This window comes from Jaculus jaculus, chromosome 5 (genome assembly GCF_020740685.1).
Source record: "Jaculus jaculus isolate mJacJac1 chromosome 5, mJacJac1.mat.Y.cur, whole genome shotgun sequence".
In the NCBI taxonomy this organism is placed as follows: Eukaryota; Metazoa; Chordata; class Mammalia; order Rodentia; family Dipodidae; genus Jaculus; species Jaculus jaculus.
Window position 1 is genome coordinate 102067258 of NC_059106.1, and position 12000 is coordinate 102079257.

The 12000-nt window shown below is 39.0% G+C and overlaps 1 protein-coding gene across 21 annotated transcripts in view; it reads left to right on the forward strand.

The window, feature by feature from the left end:
* The window catches only part of Sgip1 (SH3GL interacting endocytic adaptor 1), a 283674-nt gene that overhangs the window by 183581 nt on the left and 88093 nt on the right, over nt 1-12000 (forward strand). For all 21 annotated transcript variants that reach the window (XM_045149379.1, XM_045149373.1, XM_045149371.1 and 18 more), the window contains 3 exons: nt 1569-1625; nt 3837-3891; nt 4834-5009. In XM_045149379.1, coding sequence (XP_045005314.1) covers nt 1569-1625; nt 3837-3891; nt 4834-5009 — 288 coding nt within the window. The remainder of the gene's footprint in view (nt 1-1568; nt 1626-3836; nt 3892-4833; nt 5010-12000) is intronic.

The following is a 12000-nucleotide window of genomic DNA, read 5'->3' on the forward strand; positions in this document are numbered from 1 at the left end:
TTATAAGTTAAATATTCACTATATACTTTCTAAGAAAGTTAGAACATTTTGCAGTGAAATTATATACAAATAGATTGGCATAATGGGAACTTTAAAAATGTATATGACAAAAAGAATGTAGGAGCCATGTCTGTCTTATTATTAGGTGACAATTATTAAATTGCCTGCATCCTCAGCGGTAGCTTCATCAAGTATACATGTGCAATGCACCTTTGTTCAAATCAGGAGAAAAAGCACTGAAACTCTCACTCAAGGATTTTGCTTGCATATAAATAATGCTTGTGAGGCACAGAAGAAAAAGATAGGCCCAAGCTGCATGTTCCTGGGTACTGGTCTATGGAACATGGAAATTCTGTTGGTGAATTCTAATGCAGTAGTAGTTCATAGAAAAGGAGAATGCAGGAGCACATTACTTATGCTTCATGCACTATATACCCCTTCTGAGCCAGTTCTTAGAATGCCCAGTCAATAGTCACTAAGCATTAATCAATGATAATGGTTATTCTGAGTTTTATATTGATACTATGTACATAAATGTTAAAAGCTTACTCCCTTCCTATTTGTCAATTGGGTGTTAGCTATCTTCACTGTGGTTCAAATGGTCTTATTTGTGATTGCAAAAGTAGAGGTGCTGTTTTCCAGCCTCATGCATCATCATTTGATATGTGCTGTTCTGAGGTCTGCTATTGCTCAGTGGCATATCCTTGCTCTATTTGCTAAATATAAGAATGCTGTTGAATGGACTGTTCCTCACCAACCTGATTTGTGCTTTTGTCTTTTGTTAACAAAAATGTAGAGAATATTCCCAGGTTCATGAGGGATGACATATACTTGGTCAAGTGGTTATGTTCATGTAATAATCCTACTAGGGCTAAAATAACAATTACAATCAAGAGACAGAACAATGCTGATTTCCAGGCTGCTTGCAATGATGTGTGTTCATGCAAGCATGGAATGCATGGAAAGGGAAATCCACTATTAATCTTCAAATGCTATTTTAATAATTTGATAAGCAAAGCCATTTGAAAAGAGTATCAGTCAATAAATTTTAAAAAGAATATCAGCATGATTTTTAATAAGTAAGATCTGAATGAACTAACCTAGAATTGACTTCCTAACTCTCATTTGACTCAGTGATAAAAATGTTAAGAGATTAGTGACTTAGATGAGTGATCTTTAGATTTATTACAGGACTTCGTTATCTGTGACAGCAGCATGGAAGAAAAACTGTTTCCACATAGGGTGTAGACATACATGATTTGACTTGAGAGAGTATAGAGTTTTATATCAGAATTGGAAAAGCTAATTCTGAATATACCAACACCTAGGTTCTTCAGTCTTGTGAAATATGTAGACAGGCTCTCCATGTAGGTCATGGCAGCTCCATTCACCACTCACTTATACTAGTGTGTTTTTGCCATATGATGCTTTGTCTTTTCAAGTCCTGGAGTTTGATAGCTATTTGTAAATATTAAAAAAAAAAAAAGAGTTAAGTGTTTTTTGTTTCATTGTTTGTGTTTTTTTATTTAAATATTTACCTTCTAAATTTATTTTCAAATTTGTTACAGAAGAAAAGCAATGGGGCACCAAATGGATTTTATGCAGAAATTGATTGGGAAAGATATGTAAGTATAAAAATGTTCTTTTCTTTTTGCATTTTACAACTTAAACATGAGTTGAGGAACTCTTGTTTGTAACAGGACATAGAAATAAGTGAAAGACTATCTCAGTAGAAAATGTTTTGCATGTTAGGTTGTTAGGGAGATAAAGAACTCTAGACTCTGAAACCTGGGTTTAAGACCTGCCTACTCCCTTCCAACTGTGTATGATCAAAAATAGTTACTGCAACCAGTACAGGAGTTGCCTTGTACTACTGCTGCCAAGACTCCATGAATTTTCTTAAACATATTAGAAAGCCACCTAGTAGACATTTATATTTAAAAAATGGTTTTTCTCATATTAGCTCTAGGAGTTCTGCCCTGGTTCTATTTCAGCAGCTCCAAAAAATGAAAGCAAATTAACTGCTGAGCCTTGGTTTCCTGGTAACTATTATAGCCTCATAGTGTAAATTTTCCCTGTTTTCCAGGGATGAGGGTTAATCCTAGTGGATGCCTAAATTTTCCCTATAATTCTCCTCAAAACCAACTAACAAACTCACCAAAAACTTCCTTAATCCTAACAGAGCAGCTTGTTGGAACCAACCTGGACCACTCTTAGATTTCTAATCACATAGAATGTATAAATCATTTTTATATCAAAGCTCTCTTGCTGTTACTCCGATAACCTCATAACCAGCAGGACCACCCTTGCACCCTTGCAGTCTTCACCTTCCTTCCCTCTTAGGCTGAAGATGTAGTCTCAAAATGCCTAGAGTTAAGGCTCAGGTCACACACATGTTGGCATGTCATCTGACTTTCGATGTCATATTCTCCCTGGTTGTTGGGATCACTCTTTCCCCATAGAATTGTTATGTCATGTAGTGGGACAGTGGGTCACACTTATAATAGGAACTCAGATATAAAATACTAGTCTCAATAATGAAGGTTTCCTATTTCCTAAAAATGTTAGCTGTGTGTTATTAGAATTAGCTCAGCTGGCAGCCAGTCTCAAGACTGGAAGGCAGAAACCTTGAATTCTTCTCAAAACCTTTCTTCTTTTTCTCCCATGATTGGCCTATTACTAAGAACTAACCACCAGTCCTACAAAAATTTTCTTGTCTCATTCCATTCCAATCCAAAGCTTAAGCCATATTCTTAGCAGCAAACTTCAGTTAGTATATGTGAATGAGACCTTCTTTCTTCTTCCATGTTTACCCAGAACAATTATTATACTGCCCCCAACATATCCCACACTGACTGGGAAGCTACAATGGCTCTAGAAAGCAAAGCTCCTGCCAGAGCTCATGTCCTCTTGCCACTTCCCTGCTGTCTAATCACTCCAGCCTTGCAGCCTCTGCTTTTGGTGCTAAATCCTGCAGTGTGCTCTACTGCCTTAGTGTCTCAGCCCAGCTCTTCCCACCTTGCAGAGGGACTCCCACCTTGCCCTTTCCTGTCTGTATTGAAGGGCCCAAGCAGGCTCATGATGTTTCCAAACTGCACTGGTCTCTTCTTCCTTTTAATTCATATCCAACACTGTTGTTTTGTGTTTTTTCCCTCTTCACTTTTTGCCTAACAAAACATATTTTAATTTTCCTGAAGGAAAATAGTTTGTAGCTTGATCATTTGGATTGATTTTCACAGTCCATGGTTTATAGAAAAGGTGTGATAAATTCCCTTTGAATGCTTTCTTTCATTAACAAATGATTCTTCATTTATTTTTCTAGTAACAAGATTCTCTCAAAATTTTTCAATAAATATTTAAAGATGTACTGCTTAACATTCACCTCTGAAAGTTAGTTTCAGTTCCTTAAAATAAGACTTGCCTATATCCTTAAGTACAAGACTCTAGAAGGAATAATGTTGCATTGCTGGTGTTACCTTCTCATTGCTGGGATAAAACATCAAATCAAAACTAGCTGATGGAAGGAAAGTTTTAGTTTTGGCTTACAGTCTTGAGGGGAAGCTTTACAGGACATCATTTTACCAAAGCATGTGGAAAACAGCAGCCAGAGAGTGAGCCAAATAACACTGGTAAGCTAGTGGCTAATAAATGACAAAGTCCTCCTCCAGAAACACACCTCCACCAGCAAGGATCCTCCTCATCCCATGTTGCCATCAGCTGGGGATCAAGCATTCAAAACACATGAGTTTATGGGCGACATCTGATTCTATCACAAAAGCAAACAATCCCTCCATCATTTCAGGATGGTAACTACTTAACATGTGCTTTTATTATAGAACTCACCTGAGCTAGATGAAGAAGGCTACAGCATCAGACCCGAGGAACCTGGCTATATCCTTTCTTTTTATTTTTTTATATTTTTATTCATTTTTAAAAAATTTTTTTGTTCATTTTTATTTATTTTCTTGAGAGAGAGAGAGAGAGAGAGAGAGACAATGGGCACGCCAGGGCTTCCAGCCACTGCAAACTAACTCCAAATGCGTGCGCCACCTTGAGCATCTGGCTAACGTGGGTCCTGGGGAGTCAAGACTTGAACCAGGGTCCTTAGGCTTCACAGGCAAATGCTTAACCACTAAGCCATCTCTCCAGCCCTTTTTATTCATTTTTATTTTAAGATATTCCCTCCCCAAAAAACAGTAAGCTAAATGCAGGTTTTACAAAGATGATAAAATAATCTAAGCTACTGCTCCTAGTATTAGAGATAACAAAGTAGCCCAGAGAACAGCCTGGTGGCTAGCATGCAAGCATTTATGCCTTGATCTATTCATAGAAAACAGAGTGAGGAGATAGAGAAGAAAAGTGTGATGAAAACAGCAGTGCAAATGGTAGGTCCTGGCTTTTCTGTTCACACTTGATGTAGCCATGTCAATTACAGTGACTATAAGGTAGTTTTCGCTGTTTTTTTCTTCCAATCATCTCTAGCAGAGCCTGTCATACCGTTAAGTACCTAAGACTTTTCACAGATGGTCCTTAAAGTAGCCCTCTATCTGGCAGTAAGTAAGTGCATAAGTGCTGGTCTACGTGGGCCAAGTGTGACACACCAACAGCCACCTACATGAAAACATAAGGTGTTGAACACTGCTCCTTGGCAATCAATCCTTGGCCAGATTCTGAGAAAAGGCAAATGAATTCTAAGCTTTTCCTTTTTATTTTTCTTTGATTTTCTGCCACCTGAAGTTACTTTTGTTCTGTTTACATGCAATTATTATTGTCTTATATGCATCCATTCCCCTCAGTCGAAGAAAGAGCTAATTGTCTTTAACTGTGCTCTACCTACCAAAGGAAGGCACTTTTATTCTTCAAGTGAATCAGAAGAAGAAGAAGAATCACACAAGAAATTCAATATCAAGATTAAACCATTGCAATCTAAAGACATTCTGAAGAACGCTGCAACTGTAGATGAGCTGAAGGCATCAATAGGCAACATTGCCCTTTCTCCATCTCCTGTGGTGAGTTATGTTAAGCTTTGCTGAGGTTGGATAGTGACAGCTACATATTATCACCTTCTTATGAGTCCAGAACCATTGAGCAGTTCACCCTAGCTGAATAGTGTTACCTACTTCATACTGCAATTCCTGTGCTTTGTAAAATTGTAAAGAGGTATGAAATATTGGGTTGTTTTGTAATTTTCCTGAACACATTATAAAAGAAAGAAAACATTTAAAAAATTATCCTGGCTGACTTTTGAAGCAGCCTTAATAACTAAAAAGTATATGAGAGTTGGACATAATAGCTCAAACCTTTAATCTCAGCACTCAGGGAGCTGAGGTAGGAGGATTGCTGTGAGTTCAAAGGCCAGCCTTGGTTGCACATTGAGTTTCAAGTCAGCCTGGGCTAGAATGAGACCTACTCGCAGTAGGTTTCAAAAACACATCTTAGTTTCCTTCTTCATGAAAACACATGAAAGAAAAACTAAGAAAATTCCTTTATAAAAAGCAAGTTCTTCCTTATGGTACTCCAAACTTCTAGCAAATAAGTAACATAATTAACTAGATTTTAAATTGATATTCTCATTATAGTATCAAATAGTTTTCAATACTCTTATCTTAAGGCACCCTGTTTATATTATTGTAACTGTTCTTTCCCCAGGATCTGTGTTTCCTTTGCCTTGTTTGGGCCATCTCCCTAGCTCATTGCCCTGTTCTTCAAGTGCTGTTTTTCTAGTTCCAGTATATCTGCTGATCAGTGCCACCCCTGTTTTCTAACAGTAGCTCTGAACACATGTGAAAACTGTCAAATCAGCAGTGGATGGTGTCAGCAACTTCTGTAGGGAGTATCCCCCAGGTAGTTAATAAATCCTGAATCATTTCTATGTGATTCTGAAAATAGCTCAAGGAACTGTTTTAAAATGTTTTAGTTATCCATCCTGTGATAATAAACTTTTGCCTGCCTAGGATGAAAGGTGTCTTCTTTAGAATTTTCTGCTTACAATGGCCTTCATCACTACTGTTGGTGGTTAAAGTGAATATGATAGCAACCACCTCCAGCAAATGTTATTTCAGGTCATTGTAACCATATATCCTCCTCTACATTGACATGTATTCCCCAAAAGAGAAACATGAGTTTCTTTCTCCTTCACAGTGAAAGGTACAGCTTTGAAACTCACATAGGTGCCTGTGATACCCTCATTTTAAGTAAAATTGCCCCTTTCTCTTCACTCTTCAGCTGATGTCTTTCAAGTCAATTTTCTGTTCTCATTTTCTTAATTTCAAGATTATATATTTAAGTGGCAGAAACAAGTTTATATTTTCCCTGTAGGGCATAACAAATTGACTGGGTATTTTGAAATTGCCTGGAATAAATGAAATAAAGCAAGTCCATGCAATTGGGTGTATGTACATGAAAGTAACCTTACAACAGGCCCAGAAATATGATAGAAATTCTCAGGTGAATGTAGGCCAGGCAGAATCCATTATATGGAAAAAGAATATGAGCATTTTAGTTACCTGGTGTGTGTACCTCCAACCTGATACACTGTGGAGGGTATAGCAGCAAAGGGGTTGTGTGCTGAAGGCATCCTCAGAATCTAGTTGTAAGGTAAGGTATTGGCATTACACTGAAGAGAAAGTGTTAATGGAAGCAGAGCAAAAAAAAAAAAAAAAAATAGAGAAAGCTGCCCAGAAAATGTAACTCAGGAAGGATGTTTCTGTGTGCCAGCCACACATGAACATGGAAGACTGGCATCCTGTTCTTGATCCCCATTCCACATCCTTGACTGCTCCCTCTACCCAGAAAACATATTTCTTTCAATACCTGACTCTCACATGTTTGTCATGCTTTATATTTACTATGAGGATGAGCTGTTGTTGCTTTTTTATAACAGGTGAGGACAGTTTTGGATGGGCATAAATACAGAGTTGGTGGCTGTTGCAGTGTCTATCTCCTGAAGTAGTAGAGGGAAAGGCCAGTTCTTCTAGGACAGAGATAGAGCAGAGGTGAGATGTAGCCAGCCACCTTCTGCCTCCTCTTACATCACACATTCAAAGCAGATGGAAACATCTACTACCTGTCTAAGAAACAACTTTGTTCTTAAACAGAAAAAGCATTATCAGAGAGAAACTAAATAAGGGGAACAAGATTGAATGCCAAGAAAGTGACTTACAATAAAACCAGCAGTCAGAATTCAAAATACAATTGAATTGAATACAATATTTCTTTAAGGTAAGAGAGGAAATGAACATAGACACTGCCATGATGTTATAATTATTCAAACAAGTGGGCTACTCTGATTCTTAACTGGTGATGTTGACAATTTGCTAACCAACCTGTCTCTGGTTTCTTTATGTGTAAGCAATGGTAATTCTCACACTACCTCATGGGACTGCTTGAGGGATTGAATGAGTTAATACACAAATAGGACTCAGACTACACACCACATTCAGAGACTAACTCATGGTTAGAATTGTCTGCCAAACACATTTTCAAGAATGTCACGAGAAATGATAATTTGGTAACCCAAATTGCCAAAAGTCATTTAGATCCGAGACCAGCAATTAATTATCCTAAGCATAAAACTGGGAAATATGTCAATAAATTATGTGAAGGTAATTCCAGAAACATTTCTAAATTGTTTCACATAACATACCCTGAACATGCAGTGCTTCTTCAGGGAGCTACTAAAGGCTACATGTGCAGCAGCATGTTGATTGCACATGATCCCACATTGGTTTCCTAGAGAATCAATGTTCCTATTCTCCTACTGTCATTTTGCCAAACATTTCTTGAGTGCACTCCATCTAGAAGGTATGGAGTACATACAAGAAATATTAAACATAAGTGCTTGCACCATCCGTTTTCACCTCTCTACCCCTCCTTCTCTCTTTCTCCCTTTTTCCTTTCCTCCTTCGCCCTTATTATAATAAAATCATGGATCCAAGAAAAAAAGGAAATATTGAATAGGCATTCTTTCCAACACTCTACCTAAAAAGAAATCAGAAACCAACATATAACTAATGTTGCTAGTAGGACACAAACACTGAGCTTCCCATTGAGGCCTAAATCCCTGCCTGTGTTCCTTTCCCTTTCCTGACTGAAAATGTGATCCCTCCCTCCTTCCACGACCTCAGGTGTAGTCATCTCATTTCCTTCTAGAACCCTGATGGAGCACTTTCTCCAGTATTTCTGTAGCCTTGTCCCATGCTCATGGAAAGCTGTGACTTCCACAGCTTTAGTGGAAGTAAGAGACAAATATTTTGGTTTAATGTGATCTTTCTCACATGCTAGTCCTGATTCTTTGTTTTTGTTCTTTGGTGAGCTTGCTTGCATGCTTGCCTCAAGAAGTCTTGTTTTACCTACACACATTTAGTTCCGCACCAAGTAAGGAACTTTGCTGTGGAGTAAGTGAAAAGTAAGTTTGCTTTCTGACTCATCCATGTTGCACTCACCCTTGGAACCTTAACACTTTAGGCTCTACCATAGTTTAATCAGGCATAAGATGAGGTTAAAAATACTTTGCACTTCATAGGCTCTTTGTAAGGACTAAGAAAGCTAAGCATATGAAGTGATTAGTACTCTTGAACTACTAAAATATTTTGGAAACCCAAAAGTAGTTCTTAGTAAATGATGGCCATTATTACTTAGTTTCATTGTGATACTTTAAACCCTCCTTAAGATTATGAACTGCTTTAAGATCATGCCGTGGTGATGGTACAGCTGGAAATTTTGAATCTGTGTCAGATGTTTTCTACACATTAACTCATTGTTTTCACAGCAATCCTGTGACTAGGTATTATTTCTAGCCCACTTTGCAGATGAGGACATGAGGCATTGAGGGACTGGTTGACTCACTCAAGGTGTCACAACTAGTGAAGTTGATGGGATTGAAAACTAGCAGGACCAGCGTCTAATTCTGAACTATTATACTACTTTTGATGAATGTCATTATATCTCTTCCTAGGAAAATACAGTTAGTTCACCAGAAATTTTGTATACAATGTTCAAGTACTCATAAACCCTTTGAAGGCTACTTATAGAATTTCAAGAGCCCCAATGTTCCAGGCATGCCACCCACTGGTCATTTTGCAGGCACTTGTTTCTCAGACATTTGGTGAGTCTTCTCTGTGACCACAGGGAGACTGTGCTGCCACCTCGCCAGGCCTTACATACTTCTGTGTCATATGCGATTGCCTATATGAGATAGGACTTAGATGTGTCTTATATTGTGTCCTACTGTCTGAGACTGACCTGGTTTAAGGGTCTGATCATTGCACTAGAGACCAAAAGCACTCAAATTCTGTTATCAATTTAAAATCTAATTGAATGACACTATATACTCAATGTATTAACATATAAACATGTTTGGCTAATTATATAATACATAGAAAAATCTTTAATTACATATTATTAGTTATAATTTCAATTATAATTTTAAGGCCAAAATTGGTATCTTTGAAATATAAGTGGTTGTAGTAATTCTTGTGTGGAGTCTGGAATTTGAAGCTCATACTAGTAGCAAATGGCCATAATCAGAGTACAATGAGCACTGTAAAGAAGCAAACAATTTGGAAAATGAGTTTTTAACAAAAGCATCATTGTAAATAATTCCCTGAGTATTTGATATTGACATCCAGAGATGGTAGGTTCTTCATGTTGGGGGTCTTACACCCAAAAAAGGAAGGCCCTTCATGTATTTCTGCACCCAGAGGCGGTAGGTTCTTTGTGTACTCTCAGCACCCAGAGGTGGTAGGTTCTTTGTGTACTTTCCTCATGAGAGGTGGTAGGATCTTTGTGTACTCTCTGCAGCCAGAGGTGGTGGGTTCTGCATGTCCTACCAGCACCCAGAGGTGATGGGTTCTTCATTCTTCATGTACTTTCCTCACCCAGAGGTAGTAGGTTCTTCATCTGCTTTCTACACACAGAGTCGGTAGGTTCTTCATGTACTTTCTTCACCCAGAGGTGGTAGGTTCTTCATGTGCTGTCAGCACCCACAGGTGTTAGGTTCTTTGTGTACTTTCTGCACAAAGATGTGGTAGGTCCTTTGTGTACTTTTAGCACCCAGAGGCAGCAGGTTCTTCATGTTCTCTCGGCACCCAGAGGTGGTAGGTTCTTTGTGTACTCTCAGCACCCAGAGGTGGTAGGTTCTTCAGGTACTTTCTGCACCTAGATTTGGTACGTTCTTTGTGTGCTTTCTGCACCCCGAGGTGATATGTTATTTGTGTACATTTTGCACCCAGAGGTACTAGGTTCTATGTGTACATTCTTCACCTACAGGTGGCAGAATATTCATTTACTCTCAGCATCCAAAGGTTGTAGGTTCTTCATTTACTCTCTGCACCCAGAGGCAGTAGGTTCTTCATGTTCTTTCTGCACCCAGGGGTGGTAGGTTCTTCATGTTCTTTCTGCAACCAGGGGTTGCGGGTTCTTCATTTACCTTCTCACCCAGAGGTGGCAGGATATTAATTTACTCTTAGCACCCAAAGGTTGTAGGTTCTTCATGTTCTTTCTGCACCCAGAGGCAGTAAGTTCTTCATGTTCTTTCTGCACCCAGAGATTGTGGGTTCTTCATTTACTTTCTCACACAGAGGTGGTAGGTTCTTCATGTTCTTTCTGCACCCAGAGGCAGTAGGTTCTTCATGTTCTTTCAGCACCCAGGGGTTGTGGGTTCTTCATTTACTTTCTCACCCAGAGGCGGTAGGTTCTTCGTGAACTTTCTACATCCAGAGGTAGTTGGTTCTACATGTACTTTCTGTACCCAGAGGTGGTATGTTCTTCATGTACTCTCTGCACCCAGACATGGTAAGTTGTTCGTGTACTTTCTGTACCCAGAGGTGGTAGGTTCATCATGTACTCTCTGTACCTGGAGGTGTTAGGTTCTTTGTGTATTTTCTGCACAAAGATATGGTAGGTCCTTCGTGTACTTTCAGCACCCAGAGGCTGTAGGTTCTTCATGTACTTTCTGCAGCCAGAATTGGTAGGTTCTTCATGTACTGTCTGAACCCAGAAATGGTAGGGTCTTCATTTTAGCATCCTGTACCCAAAGATAGTAGGGTTGCCATGTTGGGCACCCCCATTTTCTCCTGAGTACAGAGCCCTGAATCACACATCGAGGTACCTAGAAAATACTTACTGACTGGGCATATGGTCATCATTATGGGAAATTATATAAAATTTGGTATCTAGCATTGAGATTTATGACTCTCAATTCTATAGTCCTTTTCAACTCATCCAAATTTCCTTATTAAATTATTTATTATCCTGACTGGAAACTCACTGTGTAGCCTAGGCTGGCCTCCAACTCATAGCGATAATCCTACTTCTATACTGTCTTCGTCTAATTTTATCAAAAATAGTTTCTTGGAGACTGTGACAAACTGTATGTCTAAACAAAATGAAAATGCTAGATTTTCTTTTGTTACACATCTTCTAGAGCCTCTGGCTGTCCATGGACTGTCTTGGTCATCAGCCAACACGGCTCTAGTGCCAGCCTCCCTGCTTGGCCCACTGTGAGCAATGGAGATGGAAGGAAAGAAGGACTGTTTTCATTCTGTTCTGTTATTTAAATCTTACTTGCTGGGAGCTGGAGAGGTGGTTCAACAGTTAAAGGCACTTGCTTGCAAAGCCTGATGCCCTGGGTTCAGTTCCTTAGTACCCATGTAAAGCCTCATGCGCAAAGTGGTGCATGCCTCTGGAGTTTGTTTGCAGCGGCAGTAGGCCCTGGTACACCAGTACACACACTCCCTCTCTCTCTCTGTCTCTCATAAATAAACAAATATTAAAATTCACTTCCTACTTCCTAACCTGTTTGAAGCCCATTCTTATATTTATACTTTTAACATGGTACATACCAAGTCAAAATGAGCTTGCCATGAGTAACAAATGAGTAGGTGTCACATCTAAGTGTTTCCTGACATTGTTTCCTCTGTTAGTCTCTGCCTCTTCCCAGTAGCAGTAGTTACTAAATGTCCACAACTAAGGACTCCTGAGTATCTTGGGAACAGAGAC